This window comes from Protopterus annectens, chromosome 9.part0 (assembly GCF_019279795.1).
Source record: "Protopterus annectens isolate FY-2018-M chromosome 9.part0, PAN1.0, whole genome shotgun sequence".
NCBI classification, from domain to species: domain Eukaryota; kingdom Metazoa; phylum Chordata; order Ceratodontiformes; family Protopteridae; genus Protopterus; species Protopterus annectens.
This window is the reverse complement of record NC_056743.1, coordinates 676,080,375-676,103,169: the sequence shown is the minus strand read 5'-3', so window position 1 is coordinate 676,103,169 and position 22,795 is coordinate 676,080,375. Positions and strand designations below refer to the sequence as shown.

Here is a 22,795-nt window from a genome sequence, read left to right as displayed (position 1 = left end):
CTCACAGATAATTAAGACAGTACAGTTGTGTACACTTACCATAAATGCAGATGTTAGAGTGTATTCACTGTTGCAGTCATCACATTTGGGTTATCTGCTTGCAGTAGCCCTCAGTCGGCCTGATTAACAAAGTCTTGGGTCCTGAGTTGGTCTTCCATGACGTCAGGTCGTCAGGGGTATAAAACATGCAGCCAACACCATTACATCAGTTTTTCTTGCCCCAGATGTCAGGTGCCCCCTTAATGGGAAGCAATAAAACATAAATATGCGTACATACAAGGATATACCTCCAATAAAAAAGCAAATACACCAAAAAGGCTTTTAAGCATAGTAAAGAAGAGTAAAGGTACAGCCAAAGAATTCAGAGGGCTGGAGGGAGGGTAACCAGGACTGCAACAGTGAATACACTCAAACATCTACATTTATGGTAAGTGTACACAACTGTACTATGTTCTTCGTGTTTCACTGTTGCAGTCATCACATTTGGGTAGATTCCCAAAGCTAAGGATGGGAGGAGGAATTTAGACAGCATTAGGACCAGCTATAAGACCCTGCAAGACTGCAGTGGCAAAGCCAGCTCTGGATTTAGAGAAAATTGTCAAATGGTAATGCTTGGTAAAGGTATGTACAGAACTCCAGGTAGCAGCTTCTAAGATGTCCCTGGTAGGAACACCTCTGAGAAAGGCTGTAGAGGTAGATGCAGCCCTGGTTGAATGAGGTCTGATTCCCTGTGGGATAGGTTTTCCATGGTGTTTATAGCAAAAATGAATGCAATGGCCTATCCATTTAGAAATGGCTTGCTTTGAGATAGCCTTCCACTCTTCTCCTGCAGCAAATGACACCAGCAGTTGTTCAGATTTCCTTTGAGGTTTAGTCCTGTCCAAGTAAAATCTAAGTGGTCTGTGCACATCTAAGGAGTGCAGTATCATTTCTCCTTTGTTCTGTGGATTAGGAAAGAAGGTTGGCAAATGAATGGACTGACTGACAGCCACACTGGATACCACCTTGGGCATGAAGGAGGGATTGGTCCTGAGAGACACCCTGTCCACATTAAATATGATGAAAGGCTCCACTGCCATAAGGGCCTGTAGTTCAGATACCCTTCTTGCTGAAGTAATTGCTAAAAGGAAGGCTGTTTTCCAAGAAAGAAATTTTAACTCTGCACTTGCAGCTGGCTCAAAAGGAGGAAGAGTGAGTTTTTTCAATACAAAGTTAAGGTCCCAGGCTGGAGTTGGGGCTCTCCTGGGTGGTCTTAAATTTTTGGCCCCTCTGAAGAACTACCTGAGCAGTGGAGGAGAGAAGAGGGGAAGCTCTGTGTTTTAATGAGCAGAAATGGCTGAGGCGTGAATTTTGATGGAGGAAAAAGAAAGTCCCTTGTGAAGCATCTCAGTTAAATATTGTAAAATCTGAGGTAAGTTGGGTGCTGCTGTGCTCATCCCTTGAGATTGGTTCCAGGCACAGAATGTTTTCCATTTTTCAGCATAAGATTTTCTAATACTAGGCCTCCTTGCCTCTAAAATGATATCCATCACTGGTTTACTGAGGGATGGTAAGGAAAAAATTAGGTAATTAGCCAGGCTGCTAGGGTCAGGGTTTGAAGCTGAGGGTGCAGAATCTGGTTTTCCTGCTGAGACAACAGGGTAGGAGTCAGAGGCAGGTGCCATGGGGCCACCAGTGACACTGCGCAAGAGGGTGTACCAGTGTTGGCGTGGCCAGTCTAGTGCAATCAATATCGTCCTTGGTTTGTCCTGTTTGATCTTTTAGTAGTACTTTGGAGAGGAGAAGCAGAGGAGGAAAGGCATAAACTGATAGGTTTTTCCAGCTGAAGAACAGGGCATCCACTTTCCAAGCTTGTTTGTGGGGAGTCCTTGTGCAAAATTTGTCCAAATGGTAGTTCTGGGGGGAGGCAAACAGGTCTATATCTGGGCTCTCCCATTTGTTTGTCAACATGTTGAAAATCTTTGGTTCCAGTTTCCAGTCGTGTGGGTCCATGAGGTTTCTGCTTATTCTGTCTACCAGTGTATTTAGTTTTCCTGGCAGGAATTGAACTTGTAGATTCAATTGGTAGCTCAAGGCTGTGTTCCACAATGCCATGGCTAGTCTGCAGAGGGGGTAAGAATGGGTACCCCCCCTGCTTGTTTATGTACCACATAACAGTGTTGTTGTCTGTCTTTACCATTAATTGTCCTGGAAAAATGTGGTCCTTGAAGGCTGTCAGAGTATTCTGAACAGCTAACATTTCTTTTTGATTAATATGCAGCTGCATTTGACTTGGGTTCCATTTGCCCTGAATGCGCTTCTCTGCCAGGTGAGCCCCCCATGCATAGTCTGATGCGTCTGTTGTTAGGGTTTGGGTGGCAGGGGGTAGAGTGAATGGTAGTCCCTTGTTTTGGTTGCAAGCCTCTGCTCACCAAAGAAACTCTAGGCGTAGGCAAGGTATGACAGGAATCATTGCTTCTAGATCCCGAGAATGTTGACACCATAGGCTTTTTAGATACCACTGTAGTTTCCTCATATGCAGTCTTGCATATGGAATTAGAAGAATGCAGGAGGCCATGAACCCCAAGGCTTGCAGTATTTGCCTTGCAGATAGCAGGGTTTTCGTGGCCACTAGTTTGAAGTAGTCAGATGAATTTGTTTCTCTGGCATGAGGAAAGCCATCTGGGAAGTTGTATTCAAGCTTGCTCCCAGGAATATAATTTGTTGACAGGGTACCAGGTGCGATTTCTTTTCATTTATGGTGTAACCCTGACAAGTCAGCGCCCTTTGTACAAAGGCCAGATGATTCAAAAGTATGTCCTGGCTTTCTGCCTGAATTAGACAATCGTCCAGGTTTGGGTATATTTGAATATTTCTTTGCCTGCAAAATGCAATGACTGGAGCTAGGCACTTTGTGAATACCCTGGGCGCAGTAGATAAGCCAAAGGGCAGTGCAGAGAACTGACAGTGCGTGTAGCCTGCTTTGAAGCGTAGGTATCTTCTGCAAGATTCCCTGATTGGGATGTGCAGGTATGCCTCCTTTAAATCTAATGTTGCCAACCAGGCATCTTTTCCTAGCATAGTAAGCAACTGGTGAAGAGTCAGCATCTTGAATTTTTGGATCACCAAAAAGGTGTTTAGAGTAGACAGGTTTAGGATAGGATGCCATGAATGGTCTTTTCTGGGTACCAGGAAAAGTCCTGAGTAGAAACCTTGTCCCTTTTCCTCTTCTGGTGCAGTCTGAATAGTCTTCATGCTTAAAAGAGAGAGTACTTGCTTTTGAGCCTCTGCCCACTGCTTTGGGGGTAGACCTGGCCAACCTTTTGGGGTTGGTAACGTGTGGAAGTGAAATTTATATCCTTGGGACACTATATTTAAAACCCATTTGTCCTGGGTAATGAGTTCCCAGTTTTTGGCCGGCAGAGCAATCTTTCCCCCTAAAGGAGCAGTCAGTTGAGAAGTGCTTGGAAATATTAAAGTCAAGTCACTGAGACAGCTTTCCATAGGGGGGAATCTTACTACTCCCTGATTTAGAAGCGGAAGCCCCCCACTGCTTAGTCTTGTGTGTACCTGGGGACTGAAACCTGGGGCTTCTGCTGCTTCTGGGTTTGGATTGAGAAGGCCTGGAAGAGGTAGGAAAGGACCAATTCTTAGAGGGCCAATGCCTACTAAATCTTGGAGGCTGAACTTGTAGGAAATATTTAACAGTTTGCATAGATTTAGCTTTGTCCTCCATCTTTTTAAGAACTTCTTCTGCTTTGTTGCCAAACAGACAGTCCTGATTCAAGGGAGCATCCAACAATTTAGCTTTAACATGATCAGGCAAAGATTGTTCCTTAAGCCAAGCATGCCTTCTAAGTACAGACCCAGTGACAGCAGCCCTGCAAGAGGCCTCTAATGAATCAAACCCAAATTGCAAAGTATGCTTTCCAACCTGTTCAGCAGAATGCATTAAAACCTGTAAATCTTTATTTTCAGCACAGTCAGGAATCAACATAATTTTCTGTTTAAGCAATCCAATAATATGTTGCTGATACTTTAACATATGAAACTGACAATTTAAGGCCCTAATGGCCAAGGTTGTAGAAGTGTATACCTTCTTACCCCATCTATCCAGCGCCCTGGAGTCTCTATCAGAATGGGTAGGATTTTTGGCAGTAGAGGCCTTAATGCCCTTGGGTCCCTGTGAAATAGTCTCAGGATCCGCAGTAGGATTTTAAAAAGGAACTTGTGAGAATCAGGAACCCTGTAATATCGGTCAGGTTTTCTGGGAGCAGGAGGCAGACAATCAGAGGCCAAACTAGATTCCGAAAAGGCATCATCAACAATGTCTAGTACAGGAGGGATAGCTAAAGGCCTGTGTTGAGGCAGGAGTACGAAGTCCCTAAGCCTCTTTTTAGAATCAGAGTAATCCTGGCTTTCCCAGCGAAAATGCTCCCTAACAGTATGCAAAGTTTCACCAAAAGAGAAATCCTCTGGAGGGGAAGCAGGGGGAATAGAGTCCTCTGCATCAGAATCTTCATAAGTAGATAAGGGCAAATCCAGGTCATCAGAAGAAACAGAAATTTCAGAATCCTGGTCAGAAGATTCATAAACAAATTCAGTCCTAGGTCTCTTAGAAGGGGATGGTTGACTTCCCCTGATTAAAGTTATAATGTCTTCAGCCATTCTTATCATTTGCTTTTTAGGCATAGAGGCCTGGGCATCGGTTTTCTAGACATGGATCGAGCTTTAGGCCTTAAAGAAGAAGGTGGCGTCTGTTTAATATGCAAGTCTGTAGGCCTGAATACACCCTCAGAAGCTGGTGCTTGCACAGTGGCTCCGGACCCATCCAAGATAGAGACATCCGCAGGTTCCACAGTTGAAGCATCTCGTGGCATACTAGACTCCGCATGGGTCTCAGTAGAGGCCTGCGAATCAGAAGTAGTGGGTATCAGGGGCTGCGAAAGCGCCTGAGTACAGGTGAACTGGCGACTTGCTTAGGAGAAGCATCGTCGGCAGCTTTGGACCTAGGCGGCCTGTCTCTGTCTATCTTTGCGTTTTTTTGGAATGCCGGTAGTCGGATGGCTTACCGACGACATCTCTGGATAATTGAACTGAAAACCGAAATATTTAGAAGCGTAAATATACAGACGATGGATAGTTTGTTGGTTAAATAAGGCACAAAACTGACAGCGAGGTACGTTGTGGTCAGGGCCTAGGCAAGGAATACAGTACGAATGAAAATCTTTGTGAGGTATTTGCTTTCCCCAAGAAATACAATTATTAACTTTTACTGACATCAGTAAGGAGCAAGAAAAAGTTTCCCCAACGGGGTACTTAGCTTTAGTTGAAGACTTCGGTAATGAAACTCGAAAATGAAAATTTCAGGAGTTGGCCGACTGGCACTTGCAAACTGCTTCTGCTTCGGGCACCGCACGGCAAGAAAGACTGATGTAATGGCGTCAGCTGCATGTTTTATACCCCTGACAACCTGACGTCATGGAAGAAGGGACAGCAACCGATGCACGACCCAAGACTTTGTTAATCAGGACGACTGAGGGCTACTGCAAGCAGATAACCCAAATGTGATGACTGCAACAGTGAAACACGAAGAACATTGTTGCGGCTACTAATCTGAGAGCTAACAATATAGCTAAAATTCACTATGAGAAGGAGACAACACCAGTCTTATGAAAACAGCTGTACAGTGAACATCAATAAAAATCTTTGCTATTCTGTATAATAAAGGAATGCTATGGAATACCAAGATTCCCAGATACACGAGTTTTCAATATCATAGTATAAGTGGAAGGACTCTGCAGTGAGAGATTTTTATCCCACAATTCCATTAAGCTGGCTACTTTTCATTTATACATATGTTTTACTGTTGAGTTTTCGCAAACAGGTTGGGCTGAAAGAACACTCGGTTTCTTTTTAAAGGAGAACCTAAGAGAACAAGACAATTAATTACATTATTTGTATAAAGTATGCAAACAGAACACATACCTAGTTATCTAGCTTCGCAGCCCAACACATTAAACACTACTTTATAGTGTCTCCAGTTCAAAGCTATGCTTTTATATACTTTTTCAGGTACAAAGAAAGGGAGAGTGGAACGGGGGATGATAAAGCACAACAGTTCCTCTTTCATTCTGACCAGACTTCTGAAAAACAGCTGTCCTTCTGTGATGCCACCTGCCTGTCATCAGCAACACAAGATCATTTTTTATCATGTGTAAGATAAGGTCCTCTTCTGGAGTTTGCAAACAGCAGTTTTCTGATTAAAATCTACTCTTCTCCCTTTCAAAGCTGGCTTATTCGAAATTATACATCAAATTCCTCCATAGAGGTGCACTTTGGCAACAGAGATTGTATCATCAGTGTGAAAGTGTCCCTTTTCATAGATGACGTATATGTACTTGCTCTCCTCCACACTGCCATCAAGGGTGGTTATGCAGGAGTAGCCACTTGGACCAGACCATATCTGGATGGAATTGTCTCCCCAGGAGGAGCCACTGTAACTCCAACGCAGGGTCAGGTTTAGTCCTGCAGACACAAAGTTTTTATACATGAATTACTTTTTATACTTGCAAGCTTTCATCAAAATATATACATATTTTTTTTATAAAATAAAAAGGTGCAGTTCCAAACACAAGGCTAGTCTATAAGGTTAACATGCTTCACAAATATTTTATACTTATGTAAGGATTAGTCTAACTTCTTACAGCCATCAGAAGGAATAGCTTTCACTTTTTTCTACCACATTACAGAGTCGCGGTGGTGCAGCAGTTAGCGTTGTTGCCCCACAGCAAGATGTTCTCTGGTTCGATTCTCGACTGGGGGTGCCTTCTGTGCAGAGTCTGCATGTCCTCCCTGTGGTCACGTGGGCTTCCTGTGGGTGCTCCCCTTTCCTCCCAAATTCCAAAGACATGCAGTAGGTGGATTGGACATGCTAAATTGGCCATAGATGAGAGTGTGTGCGCGAGTGAGTGGTGGAAATGAACTACTGCAGCAGGGCTAGCCACCCAGCAGTGTAAACCTTGGCTCAAGATGACTGTCACTGCAGAAGTGACACCTCGACCCCATGTACAAAATAGGAAAAGGGGTTGAGGATGGATGGATGGATTCCATTGTCTCCTTTTTCCGCTGCATACCTTCCTCATAGTTTCCATGTCCAGTGGTACAAGTCATGTACTTATTAGCGCTCCTAAGGTAATGGCAATCTTGACCATACCCAAAATAAAAGAATAGAAGACAAATTATGGAGGGTATCAACAATGGAGAATTTGATTGACCAGGATGAGAAAGTATACTAAACTTCGCCTAGTAGACACTACTAGTTCTGAACTCCTTCATAATTTAGTCTCCAAGGCTATCTGGAATATTTGACACAATGATTCTCTACCTGATCAACATTATTAACAGTTACTAGCCATAATATGCCTAGCAAAGTTTAATTTTACCAGTCTTTGATTTCATCCACTACATGTTTTAAGAAGTGTGTGTGTGTGTGTGTGTGTGTGTGTGTGTGTGTGTGTGTGTGTGTGTGTGTGTGTGTGTGTGTACTTTAAGGTATGGACTGTACAGATACTGAAAAGGCATGCTGATCTGCTACAGGACTTATTCACTTGGAAATATCACTGGTTGTAGCTTTCCATTATTTCTTTCTAATTTTACCAGACTCATCTTATGTTTCTGTTAAGTATATACAAAACACATTTCTAGTACAGTTATTGCATAACAGCAGATGATTGATACAATCTTGTCTTCACAGTTTAATAATGGTGGATTACATTACAGCCCCTTCAAGAGAAGGTTCTTTGGATCCAACTTTTGCATTGCAGTACATAGCTCACTAATTGACTGGCCAAACTGAAATTCCTTGCACTGTTGTGGGTTGATTGCCCACCCTACAATGAGAGGCTAAACACATCTCAGAGATATAGAACGGAAATAACTAGAAAAGTTTTATTTATGGCAGAAATAAGATTTCTACCACTGGTCCAGCAAAACAGTCTTCTTCCTACATTGTTTAGTTTTATCACTCTTCTCAGAAATTACACCATATGGGCCTGATGTAAACACTAGACATTACCAGCACAAAGATAATAATGTAAACTGCTTAACAACCACTCTTTATGCTCCTTACACTAAAACATTTCAACTGTTCAGCCGACAAATATGGGCTATAAGGTTGTCTTATCAAATACCCTGCAAACACACTACAGAAACCTCTATGGTGGACTACCATACCATACAACTACCACAGGAATAAGAAGACAGAAATGATAAGAGAAGAAAGAAAAACAGAGCACACACTCTGAATATATGAATCGTCTGCTCTCTCATAAGTGAATACCACACAGGTTCATAGGTAGGTACTAGGCTATTGGCCCTAGGGCCTATATAAGCCTAGCCAAAAAGGTACCCTGGCTTTCGCCACCAAAGAAAAAACATTTCCTGTGCCCCTGTCGAGCAGAGTCACAGAGGTGATCCCCGGGATGAATTTCCTATTTCCCATCTAATCATCAAGATTTTTCTTGAAGAGTGCTAATGAGGAGCTTTGTTTGATATAGATAGGTAGTTTGTTCCAGAGTATGGGAAGTCTCTAAGACAGGAATCTATCCCTTCAGCATATTCTGTTTATTGTGGTGACAAGGTTTAGGTCCCTAGAGCGTGTAGCTCAGAGGGGTTGGGATTTCTTTAAGTGGAGCATGTCCAACAGCTCTGGGTTTGACATAACTTTGTATGTTAGGTAGAGATTGCCTCTGAGTAGGCGATATGGGACGGAGTAAAGCTGGAGTTTTTTGAGAGGGTCTGTGTAGGGCATCTGTTTGAGGCCAGTAATCCTCTTTGTGAGGTATTTCTGTGGCCTTTCCAGTTGTTGTTGATGTCTTGTGAGGTACATACCAAAAGGGGCATTGTACTCTATAATGGGTCTAATGAGTGATGAGTAGATGGGACAATGACCTCTTTTTTTCCTGGATGAGAAACCTTTTGTGATGAGGTGTGCCATGTAGAAGGATTTCCTGACTACTGTGGCAATGTGATTATCAAAGGAGAGACTACTGTCCACCTGTGTCCCAAGGTCTCTTACCACACTTTCGGTGTTAAGTAGACTACCACCTATGTGGTAGCTCATGGGTACAGAGTTTTTACCAAAGGGGATGACAATGTACTTTTTGGCATTGAGCTTGAGGCCATGGCTCTGACACCAGGCATCTGTCTCAGTGAGGCCCTTTTCTAGGATGTCTACGTCGTTAGGAGTTTTGATTATGGCTCCTAGTTTGCAGTCATCACCCTACTGCCCTACTTCTCCTGGCATAGCTGGCAATACCTCATATCATCACACAAGTATTTAAAATTGAACTCACTATTTAAACCTTTTTGATATAAAGTCTCTAAAAACATGCAATGTGCTTGCCTCTATCCATAATAAAGGCAAAACAGGAAGGAAACAAATCAAAATAACAAACCGCAAACATGAAATAGTAACTCTCTACAGGTATACTGAAATGAGTAATAAAATGAACAAAAAGAATGCTTCGACTTTTCAAAATTAAGTTACTTGCAAAGAAACACCCCACAAACTGTAAGGAGTTAAAGAACCTCTGCATTACCAAAACAGAATTAGCACTTTTGCTCTAATTACAATCTTAGGAAAGGGCAACAAACTGTACAGTTGTGTAAAATCTTACCATAACGGTAGATGTCCCTGCCTTCACCACTGCAGTATTCATAACCCATGGGAATATCCACCGTGGAAGCCCATCATCCCACCAGTCCACCAAAGCCCACCCAAACGCTCCCTGCACAGCGCAGGGCATAAAGGTGACGTTCAGGCACACCATCCCCAGAACTGATTGCCCCAGTAGGAACAGCAGTCCAAGGAAAACCAAAAGGAACCTGCACATCCAGGAAGGAAAAAAAAACTAGAGGGAGGGAGTGAATACTGCAGTGGTGAAGGCAAGGACATACACCATTATGGTAAGATTTTGCACAACTGTACTATGTTCCTTACATTCACTGCTGCAGTATTCATAACTTATGGAAGAGTGCCAGAGCTCAAGAAAAAACTTGGGAGGAGAAAGCAACAGCAGACCCCTCTAAGAAACCATGAAGAATGGCATTAGCAAAACCAGCTCTAGATCTGGAGATATAATTCAGCTTGTACTGTTTGGCAAGAGTATGCCCAGAAGTCCAGGTAGCTCCTTTAGCCTTTGAAATCCAAGCAGAAATAATTTACTTGGAAACAGCCAATCCTAAAGACCCAGGATGAAAGGAAACAAAAAAAAATGATCAGATTTTCTGATAGTTTTACTCTTATCCAAATAAAATCTGAGCTGTATATGCACATCTACATTATGCAGCACCCTCTCACTGTCAGATCATGGAAAGGGGAAAAAGGTAGGCAAATTAATAGACTGATTAAGTGACAACTTATTAACCACATTGGGCGTAAAAGAAGGATTAGTATGCAAGGACACCCTGTCCTCATGGAATATCAACAAAGTCAGACAAGCTATAAGGGCTTTCAGCTCAGACACCCATCTGGCAGAAGTAAGAGCTAACAAAAAAAACTGTCTTCCAAGAACAATGTTTCAAGTAAGCTGAACCAGAGGGTTCAAAATACACCCAAATCAGTTTCTCCAGAATGAAATTAAAGATTCCAAGGAGGAAGAAAAGGCTTCCTGGGAGGTCTAATATTAAGGACACCTTTAAGAAATTGCTTAGCCTCAAATATAGAAGATAACAAAGGCAGACAAGCAGAAAGAGCTGATAAATGGGCCTTAACAGAAGACTAGGCTGAACCAGCATTGAGCAACTCACACAAATGAGAGAGAACCAAAGGAACATCCAAAGTAATAAGAATGTTTAACAAGTTTCCAAAATTGAAGAGAGTACAGGTAGGGTGGAGAAGAGTGTCAGGAGTGAATTGTAACAGACTAGTACCAGTAAGAGTGAAAGGGAAGGTCTACAAGAGGATAGTGAGACCAGCTATGTTATATGGGTTGGAGACAGTGGCAAAAAGACAGGAGTCAGAGCTGGATGTGGCAGAGTTAAAGATGTTAAGATTTGCACTGGGTGTGATGAGGGTAGACAGGATTAGGAATAAGTATATTAGAGGGTCAGACCAGGTTGGACGGTTTGGAGACAAAGCCAGAGAGGTGAGACTGCGTTGGTTTGGACATGTGCTGAGGAGGGATGCTGGGTACATTGGGAAAAGGATGCTAAGGATGAAGCTGCCAGGTAAGAGGAAAACAGGAAGGCCTAAGATAAGGTTTATGGATGTGGTGAGAGAGGACATGCAGGTTGGTTGATGTGACAGAGCAAGGTGCAGAGAACAGGAAGAAATGGAAACAGATGATCTGCTGTGGCGACCCTAACAGGAGCAGCTGAAAGAAAATGAAGAAGTCAAAATCACAGGGAAAACAACAAAGCTATAGTGCCAAAGGTAGCATGGAAGCCCAGGTGGTATTCCTTGAATGCAAGATGCAATAAAGCCCCCTCTTACTTAAGATATGCAAGACGCTCTCCGGTTCAATTCTCAGCTAGAGCATCTTCTGCATAGAGACATGCATGAATGGGCGTACCTTCATTGAAGGTTGTGCGTCAGGGCTGGTAACTCAGCACGTAAAAATCAACTACCAATCATTAGCGGACCGGAGTTCCGCTGGCGACCCCTAACCGGGAAAAGCCAAAAGACACAACAACTTAAGATATGAAATCCAAGTTATCATGCTTATAGTGTTTGTAATGAATGCTTCTGACACCCTACCCCAAAGGGCATCCAGATAAGCAGCAGCACCCCTTGGTCTGATGCTACCAACAATCCATTTTAAAACAGTTTGTCTTCTTATAGGAAGTCTAGGCTTACCTGAAGAAATGGATCCAAAAAAAAAAAAAACTCTCTCAAAAGTCTTCAGTTCTGAATTGTAGGTAAACAACTGGTTACACTTTCAGAACTAAAGTGCAAACAGTTTCATGAACTGAACTTTCTGGATGACAAAATAAAGTCAGGTCATTTGATTAATAGCAATGTCTGACACAATCTTGGGACTAAAGTAAGGGCTACAGATCAAGGCTGCACTGTCTTCATTACATGCTGTGCAGTGATTAGAGCTTAAAGCGGTTTGCAACTGTGAAACCCTCCTAAGCTGAGGTCACTGCTTACAGAACAGTCTTGATAAAAGAAACTTTAAACACAAAAATCAAGCTTGGATGCCTTGTCATTCTTTCCAAAATAAACCAAATCCCTTGAAGGGAGACTGGTGACTTGGAAAGACTGAGAACAATATATCTTTTAGATGTTGGCCAGAAAACTAGAGAATGCCTCCACAGAAGGAAAGGTGACAAAGAAAAACAATTAACTTTAAAGGAACAAGATAATCCTAATCTGAGAAAACGAGAGAGGTATTCAAGTTTAAAAGCTCTATCTACCAAGGAAACAAGTTGTCATCTCTACTCCAGTGACAATTAACGAGCTTACTAACCTCTTGTAGAACTCTTTAAGAAATAAAATCCAGACTGGGAATCAAAATATTAGCCTCTGAGCAATGAGAAAAAGTGTGCACTCAGTCTCCATTCTCATTTCATTGTTCAGATGTTCAAATAACAAATGTTACACAATGTCAGAAATAATAGCAAATAAATCATTTAATATTTCACTTAAGAAGTGGTAAGGTCACAGCCCGTAGGAAATCTCTCACTGCAAGACAAGTTTGTTTCAAAAGGGGACCTAGAAATTTATTCCTGACTGTATTATATCCAACAAGTCTGAAAAGGTACTGTGTTCTCTGGATCCACATGCTGGAAGAAGTTTTGAAAGCATAATGCATGAATGAACTTGAACATAGACACAGAGCAAGTACTACAGTGACAAAACAGACGTTCTGGTTACATGACTGAAAAAAAATGTCATTTGCCTGCCATCTGATCTTCAAGGGGGAGCAAGGTCCATTAGAAAGTAGCTCCCCAATGAAGAATAGATGTTTATTAATGAACTAAAAATCAAGCCTAAGACTGCAAATTTGGAGAGTGTCATTATTACATGAACAATGTGCCTTGCAAAACAAAGTATAGGCTGCTGCTGTACTCTGAGAATAAACGGATTTTAAAAGACAACATACAGACTAACTTTAACAGCTAATCTGTGTCTTTCACTACCGTTATCTGAAGATTTATTAAATCCTACCCTCCTCTGACTTGTCCAAACAGCAGATGGACACTTTCAAAGGCAGGGAATTCTAGGACAAAGCTTCTGTCCTGGAGATGCACTCCTCTGTGCATTGTTTAGAAGGAAGACAAAACTGAAATAATAGCTGTTGTCTCTGTTTAAGAGTGACAAGTACTGTATTTCCTATTTGGTTTTAATTTTTAATGTAAAGTTTCCGATTTCCACAATTACCACCTGATACATTAAACTTTAAGCACTGCAAACACATATCGGAGAAGTCAGTTTCACTGTTTAACAGCTCTGCTGCATTTCTGCTGAAAGCAAATGCATTTTCCATACTGTCAAAATGTTCATATTTTATATATTTTACAGGCTGCAACATTTACTGAAAGCAGCAACCACAGTTGTTTTTATGGAAAAAATAACATTTATCTTGGCTTAGCACATTGTTTGTGTGTTTTACTTAAAGACGACTGCAGGGTTCAGTCAATCCGTCACATACCTCCCCCTTTCTTGCACTCATACGAGTATACCACCAAAAATGAAGTTTGGCAGTTATACATATCTTTTAAGTTATGCGACCTGGTCTCATGTCTTGATTTACAATATGGATTCACTTTACTGACACCTCTCCAGTGCTGGACTGCCATACTGTAGGACTGTAAGCTCAAACTCCAGCTAAGAAGTTTTCCATTTTGTCTACTGGCTCTGTGTAACCACTTTAGTGGATTATGACCTGTACTACTGTAAACTTTCTATCATTTTATTTATTTATTTTGATTGACAACTGGGTGGTCAGGCTGGCCACAATCATTTGCAGTCACTACCTGGGCCACATGGCAAAAATGATATGAACCAAAATAGAGAAACACAGAAAATAAAGACATTACACATAGGAAGTGGCATATAGCTGACACGTCGAAATGCACATTACATATCTGGATTAGTATGCGGATAACAAAAACATTTAGGACACAGTGTAAACAAAGACAGGGCTGAAGGTGCTCCCAGACATTCCTTCATCACAGCTGCATGCTACTCCTCTAATGGATGGTATCTATGACTAAGGTATACTACTGGATTGCTCTTCTCCTTCTGAAGACATCTGGGGAACAGCAGTCACCAGTTTAGGATATGAAGCTCTAAACTCTATGATTAAATCCTTTCCTAAAATCAGTACTACCTAGTACAAGGGGTCCAACTCATGATCTTCTTAAGTTTCAAGAAATCCTGCTCTCAAGTCGCTGCCCACCTAAACATATCTGTCCCTTGTTTTGGGTAAAGTCTGTCAGAGAAGAAGGTGCTGAGGTACTACAGTGAGGGGCAAACTTTAATACCCCACTGCCCACTGCCCTGAAGAACTTTCTTACCTGTTGTTTGGTAACAAGAGTAGGCCATACATAGAAAGTGTCCACTTTCGCAGGTTCTGGCCAACTTTTGCCACCACACACCTGATGACCAGACAAGTTACTTGTGTCATTCTTACTTAACATTTATTTGCCTTTTATATGAAATCTACTTGCTTTTGTTTAATCTACTCAGTATGTCTGTGACATGTCACACATGCTCCTGTAGGATCCACTAAAGATTACAATGTCATCTGTGTAAGCTACAGCACAGCCTCCAGCTCCTGCTAGGGTTTGATTTGCCAGTCCAGGTGTTTTATTCCAAAAATACATTTTGGTGAATTCATACAACCCAAACAAGGTGATAAAAGCTGACTTCTCTCAGTTGCTGCAGGTATCAAGTTCATCTGGTAGTAAACCATAGTCAGTTCAATGGTTGTCAGATACTTAGCATCACATAATTACTCTTAAGCATCATGTGTTCTGGTAATTGGGTGTGCATATGCTCCTGTCCGACTACACACTTTCCTACAATATAAACCTAAACAGGACCTGATGCTACCACAGGGACTTCTGGATTCCTGGATCACCCCCAGACTCAACATCTGATGCAGTTTCTTCCACAAAGATTGCATGACTGTTCATGCACCCTATAAGAAGCCTGTCTGCTGTAATAGGTTCATGGGTGTTTACTAGGCTAAAGACCACAAGGGCAGTTTTAAGCCTACCCATGCATCCCAAATCTTTCAGAAGTTCTTGTATCCTTTACAAGTGAAAGCAGGAGCTTGGGAGATGAACCATTTATAGGCTGCCTGAGTCCATTGGAGACACAGGTTCGAAACCATGGATGAATTTCCTGTTCCCCATCCAACTGTCAAGTTACACTTTAATGGGGCTAGGCAGGAACTCTGCTTCACATGGATGGGGAGCCTGTTCCAGAGAAGGGGTAGTCTCTTGTATACACACCTGTCTCTCCAGCAGGTCCTATTTATATCACAGGTGAGGTTTAAGTCTTTTGAATGGGTAATTCTAGTACTGTTTGTTTTGCCAATATGCAGGAGGTCCACCAAAGTGGGGTCTGACGATGCCTTGTATGCCAGACCATATATCTCCCCTCAACAGCCTGTAGGAGACTGAATACAGGGATAGAGCACTGAGGTGGTCTGCTGAGGACATGTTACTTATGCCCTATATTCTTTTGGTGAGGAACCTCTGTGGATGTTTCAGTTGTTGGATATGCCTAGTTAGGTACATACCAAAGGGGGCACTGTACTCAATGATGGATCTGATGGATGCTGAATACAGTGGAACAATAACTTCCTTGGACCTAGATGTTTATAAGCTGCACAACACAGAATTACTTTCTCACTACTGTAGACACATGATGGTCAAAGGCTAGATATGCATTCCCAAGTCCCGGACTACTGGGTCAGCTCTTAGGGGTGTTTTGTCAATATGACTTTTACCAAGAGTGGATGACTTCCCGAAGGATACCTACTATACATTTCTTGGCATTTAGTTTTACTCCATGGTTCTAACACCAGTTATTTCTGCCCTTCCTGGAGAACATTGGTGTCAGTGGAGGATTCAATGATAGCTTCTAATTTGAAATCAGCACCAAATTTGGTCAGCCAGAGGCCATTGACAATGGTCTTGACTTCAGAGCAGTAAATGCCAAAGAGAAATGAATCATGGACCGATCCCTGATGGACTCCACTTGTGACTGTCCCTTGTGTGAGTCCCTTTTGTAGAGGTAGACTCCCCAATTCTAATTTCCTGGGTCCTGTGAGCCAGCTGGCTATCCACTGGGTGACATAAGGGTTTGTACCTAACCTCTTGAGTCTGTCAACAATGCCCGAGTGGGGTAGAGTATTGTATCAAATGCCTTGGCCCGGTCAAGGTAGGCAATGTGAACCATTTGCTCTCATCCATTGCTTTGGTGACCTTCTCAAACAAATCCACCAGGTTGAGTAGGATGATCTGCCCTTGACAAAACTAAAATGGGTTGGGTTCAATGTCTAGAGATTTCCTGTGTAATTACTGATCATTTCCATGATAATTCTTTCCATGGTTTTGCATATGAGACTAGTGAGACTTATGGATCTGTAGATGGCCCACCTTTGTGCAGGAGGAGGAGTGTTGCTGTTCTACATTCATGATGCAAGAAGCCTATTTGAGGCTTCAATTAAATAGCAATTCCATGAAAATTGATAGGTCATGTTTCATCCTATTTAGAAGGCATCCTAGTATACTGTCTGGGCCCGCTGATGCAGTGCTCTTGAGAACATTAAGGACCTCATCCCTAGTGGCAGCAGGTGGAGTTATACTTGATGGTATTTCCTGAGAAAAAGTTGTGGGGAAAGAGGGATAAAGTTGGAGCTGAATTTGTTGGGCAGTAGGTTTGCTATATCTTCTGGCTCAGTATAGGAGGCTCCATTAATAATGAGCTCTGCGCACACTTGTGTATTGCCTTTGAGGTTGCAGAAATAGCCAAGGAATGCCTTGTGGTTGTCCTTGGCCTGGGAGTCTAACTTTACATCAAATTTGGCTTTGGTAGACTTTACTTGTCCTTTCAGTTGTTTTAGTTTGATAAGACCACTTTTGCCCTGCTGGGTGCTGGACCTCCTAATTTCTGCCATGATTTTCTTCCTTCTGTTATACAGCCTACTAATGTGATTCCACCAGGAAGGCTTGTTTTTTTAAGTTAATTCTGTACTTCTTCCTGGTGGGTATAGCTGCCTCTATGCAGCTATTAACATGCTTGTATAGGGTTTCTGTGATTAGTTCATGTAGGCAGCAGTGTTCTCAGAGTTTATGTAAGTTTGAAATTTTGTTGGGTTATTGATAGCAGGAAGTTAGCCTTAGAGTAGTTCCTGAATATTCCAGGGTCGGCTTGGGTTCAGAATTTTATTTTTACTTCAAAGATCATTTTGTGGTCTGACCTTAGCACAGAAGACATTAAACTAAGGGGTGTGCAGCTCTCCCCATATTAGTGAGGAGTAGATCCAGTTGGTTGCACCTCTGCTTGGTGTTTTTGGTCCAACAGTTTGTTTTTACAAAATCCTAGAATATCTGTGCCTGTATGTGTAGTGTCATATATGATTCCCAGTTAATAGTTAGGTAATTAAAATCACCTATGAATATGGTATTGGGTTAGATGGGGAGTATTTCTAATGAGTTCAAATACAAAGTATGGGTTTCCTGGGTCATACCGGGGGACCTATAGTTTGCAAGGTAGTGATACAAGATTTTGTCTGTGGTGATTTTATGTGGAGAAGCTCAAGTGCATTGCCCTGTTTGACCAGCCTTTAGGTATACTTATTTTTGAAGTAAATCAAGACACCTCCACCTTTGGTCCCTGTCTGTGTAGTAGCTAGTCTAAATGTATAGAAGGCATTATAACCTTGCACTACCAGTGTACTCTCTGCTGCTTTAAACCATGTCTTGGGTGACTGCACAGATGTCAGCATTCTCTAGGGTGAAGAGAGCTTCTAGGGAGTGGAATTCTTTGTTTAGATTCATAGCATTGAGCACTAGCACCATTAGATTTTCTTGGTTTTGATTTGCTTTGTCAGTTTGGCATTGCCAAAAAAGGCACTATGGGGGGAGGGACAATGTTTTAGCTAATATTTGAGAGCCTAGAGGTGAGAGGTGCTGACCATCCCTGGCAAAACAGCATGATCTGCTGACCATCTCCTCCCATGCTGACAAATACTGCACCACCTTAAAATGACACCAGACACTAAGCCAATTATTAAAGTCAGCCATCTTTTGTTCGCACTGTGGCACCATCCTTGGAGAAGGTAAAATGCTGCTCAATGATAGGCTGATACCAGCCTGGGACACATACTCAGAGAGCTCCATGCTGTTTCTCTTCATACAGTCTATGGAGGAATGTCTCAGGTCATTTACACCCACATGGACTATGACTGTGTCATACTGGTGCCTGTGGTCCAATTACGTGATTGCATGTGTAATGTGGGGGATCCTGGCCCCTGATAAGCAAATGACCATGCCTTTCTCCTTAACTCAGCCTGGGGAGAAGGACGTCACTGTGTCTTACAATGAAGTCTCCAATGGATTGTGTGGTGGCTTGCCTTATGGGTTTAGAAGCAGAGGCTCCATTAGATGTAGCTATATGTGTTTATGTGGGTGATATTTTGAACGAGTGCATTTCAGGCTGCTGAGGGTATTGTTATGCGTACTTCATCTAGGTGGACTTTGGGATTTAGGAAGGTTACATTTAAGTGCCTCAGCATATGTGGATCTATGTGTCGGTTTTGAATTGTGTGTGATGGGTGCAGGGTGTGTACTATTGACAACCTTACTGACATTAGGAGTGCTACCATAGGAGAGCTTTGCCTCCACTGACATTGTGTAAATGCATCTCTCACATACCATATCCATTTGTTTGAGATTTAAATTGGTTGTCAGTAAATATGAGACAATTTCTACATTGCCTCAGGATGCCCATATTCACTAAGCTGGTAATGGAGATAGTGGGGAAAATTCATATCCATGGCAACAGACCATTTTTTTTCTTGATTAGACAGTTGGATGGACAATATAAATTATTGTCAGGAATATTCAGTTTGCAACTCTGGGGGCAGTGCTCATCAGTGCAACCTAGATGTGCTGTGTGCAATTAGGCACTGCAGAAATTTCAATGGTGCTTTTACAGGAAAAATAACAACTCAAGGTGTCTGTGTTTATACAGGGCACTGTCAAACACTTGAGGGGAAACTAATATGTAGACCTTGATGATTTATGGATGAAGTACTTAGGCAGATATTCTGAAGTATGGTTAGACACCAGGAACTCAAGCAGTATTTACTGAAAAGAAAGAATTAGCTTGTTAAGAATGATGAAAAGAGGGGAATCGCATATACGGCTACTCTCTGGCTACTACTAGTGCTGGTCCCACCACAGCTTCACGCTGCTGGGATATAATGCTCCTTTGCTTCTTCTCTCACCAGAAGCAAAGCAATATTACAAATGCCAAGGCTCTTCTATGATACAGTTTTGGCCCAGATGACGCAAGGGTCTATAGGTTTTCTGTTACCTTTTCCTGGTAGATGCCTTGAATAGCAAACCAGACCAATCAGAAAGATCAAATACAGACACTCACTTCTCAATTAGAAACAGTCAGGAGTCAATGCACTCTGCTCATTCTCTTACCAGGAGAAAAATATATTACCACAAATTCCAAGCTGGCACCTATGAAGCAATTTATAGGTTTCCCTGTGATCATTGTCGAGGAAATAATGTCCCTATTCTCTGTCTCACCAAAAGCAAAACAGAAGCACTGATCCCAAGATCACTACTGAGGGGCAGAATGTGGGCTCTCCAGTATCTGGTGGTCTTGGAGTAGATGTTGAAGATATTAAAGGTTGTTGTTTGTCTTTTCCCAGTAAGGGGTCGCCACAGCGGAACTCCGGTCCACTAATGATTGGCAGTAGATTTTTACGAAAAGCCAAGGTGCCAGCTCGACGCCCAACCTTCAACAAAGGCATGCCCATTTACGCATGCATGTCTTTTGAACACTACACAACCGTGGGGAGGACATGCAGACTCCACACAGAAGGCACTCCCAAGCCCAGCCGAGAATCGAATGGGAGAACCTCTTGCTGTGAGGTAACACTACTGCCGTAGAGCAGCGGCAATGTTGCAGATATTAAAGGCAAGGTGGAAAAAAATTGTTTAATATCGTAAGAGCTGCAATGTATATTAAGCAGACACACTTAAAAGAGGGGGTAACCTAAGCTTTAGCTACCTGAGTGGAGAGCCACTAATTTTAAAAGCGCAATACAGATTGGAAGGGGGTGGGCACTTTGTATTCTGGATCTATGGAATACAGTGGAATGGCCAATAATTTCAATTGTTTAAGGGGAGTGATTTCGCAAAATTATAATTCTGTGCTAACTCTCAATAGCCAATAAAACAGCAGAGGGAAGGAGATATGTGATCAAATTAAAATAATGGGAAGGTAACTAGAAAGGCAGCTGAGTTTGAAAATACAACAGCAGTTGGGTGGGGGGATGGGAGAAAAACAATTTCTGTGCAACTCACAAGAGGCACAGCTGTGGTCTCTTTCCCATTTCAAATATGTTATTAAAAGCAGAATACAAGTAAAACACAGTGTAAAGAAACTAAATCACAATATACAAAACAGAAGAAGGCAATAAAAAAATACCAAACACAAGAAAGTGAAAACAAACTAACCTTTCCCTCACAGCAAGTTGTGGCAGAGTCCACATGGTGGTCTATTAATTGAGAACACCTTGGCTTAACAGTGAACATCCCACCCAGACTCCTACAGCACTGCTCTGACCTCCTGAACCTGATTACAGGATAGCTGCTGTGACAGTACGTATTCATAAAGCCATCAGTTTGAGCCTCACGGAATATTACTACCATAGCCCCTGTGATTACTCTTGAAATCCATTGCACAGACTACTTAGTAGTTTTGCCATGGCAATGACATAGTAGGGTCTGTGTTTGTCTTTTGCATGGCATCTCCAACACATTATTAAAATTACTTACCTTAGTCAAAAGAATTAAGGAACCCTTGCTTGCTGCCTGCAGCTCATTCTGCCAAATAGAAATAAGGATTGTTAACATTTTTCCAACTCTATATTCTTGTGGTCTAACCGTCCATGCACACTAGACATTATGCTACTGTTGTACATGTGCTAGTTGCTCTTTTAACACCCATATCAGCTCTCTAAATTTAGTCTTGAAATTTAGCAGATCTTCATAGACTCCTTGTGGGGATCACATTCATTCTCTAACACATTACAAATCAGCTCTAGGCGTCCCTCACCATGTAACTATAAAGTTGATCAAATGATGAAAAGACTGTGGATTCATGGGGTATCTACGTGTATGCAAACAGGAGATGAGGCAGGTACTTGTCTCATGCCTATTTAAAATAGTCTGCAAATGTTCTCAGCATGGCCTCAAGAGTAGTATTAAACCTCTCCAAGAAACCATTTATTTGTTGATGTACTTTGTGGGTAAGGTAGTTTGTAACTGGTCTACCCCAGACTACTTACACAAACAACTCAGCAGATCTGACATGAGGTTAACCCTTCTGTCTGTCAACTTATCACAAACCTTGCACCAAACTTCCCACCACCATACATATCTGAAGAACAGGTCATCAAAGCCTTGTCCAAGGCAAAAAAACACAGCCTCTATGGGGCCAGACGGCATCCCAGGCTGTCTTCTTAACAGGCTAAAACATGAACTAGCATTACCATTATGTACCCTTTTCAATCATAGTCTAACTATAGGCTTTGTTCATGCAGAATGGAAAACAGCAACAATTATTCCCCTTCACAAAGGTGGCTTAGCAAAAGAACCGAGGAATTAGGGACCCATAAGCCTCACCAGCCTCATCCGTAAGGCCACGGAATGTTATCATTATAGGCCTCAAAAGACATAGGTGACCTCCAAATCCTGGATCCCACCCAATTCAGCTCTGTCAAGGGCAGATCCTGCCTGTTAAATCTTGTGGATTTTTTTGAAAATGTGACCAGAGCCACTGATGAGGGCAAATCTGTGCACACAGGATACCTCGACTTGGCAAAGCCTTTCGACACAATCCCACACTTAAGCATTACCAATAAACTTAGTAGATGGGTTGCTATCAAAGTGGGTGACTTCACATTAACTAGCAGACCTGTTGCCAGCGGGGTGCCACAGGGATCAGTGTTTGGCTCCCTACCATTTGGTATATACTTCCCAGACGTTCAGGTCAAAACTAAGGGGTTATGGCTGACCAAGTTTGCAGACGACTGCAAACTGGATGCATTATTGAATCCCCACATGATGTCAGTATACTCCGGCAGGGTCTTACACTGACCAATGACTGGTGTCTTAGTCACGTCCTCACACTGAATGCAAAGAAATGCATCATCATTCCCTTCGGTACAAACAAGGATCATTCCCTTCGGTACAAACAAGGTCCCTTCACACTATCAGATCAACAACAATACCCAAAGTATCCATGAAGTGGTAAGGGTCTTGGGTTCACAAGTTGTCCGTGACCTTAACTTCAACCACCATGTGTCTACCATAGTAAGGAAGGCTTTCTATGTAGCACACTTGATTACTAAAGGCATCACCTCAAGAGCAAAAGAGGTTAGAACCCCTCTATACTTGGCACTAATCTGGCCCACAATTGAGTACAACTCCCCTTTCGGCATGTACCGTACCTGTTACTTTACTCTGTATCATATAGACTTCTTAGGGAAGACATGCCTTGCTTACAGAGCAATCTCAGACTCAAACCTAATGACCTTACGGC

General features: G+C 42.2%; 1 protein-coding gene across 1 annotated transcript in view; it reads right to left on the bottom strand.

Annotated features, from left to right (window-relative positions):
- Nucleotides 1–5,511: 5,511 nt before the first annotated feature.
- The window catches only part of NEU1 (neuraminidase 1), a 666,555-nt gene continuing 649,271 nt past the window's right edge, over nt 5,512–22,795 (bottom strand). The window contains exon 6 of the mRNA XM_044083272.1: nt 5,512–6,507. Within this exon, the coding sequence (XP_043939207.1) occupies nt 6,293–6,507 (215 nt within the window). The 3' untranslated portion in view covers nt 5,512–6,292. The remainder of the gene's footprint in view (nt 6,508–22,795) is intronic.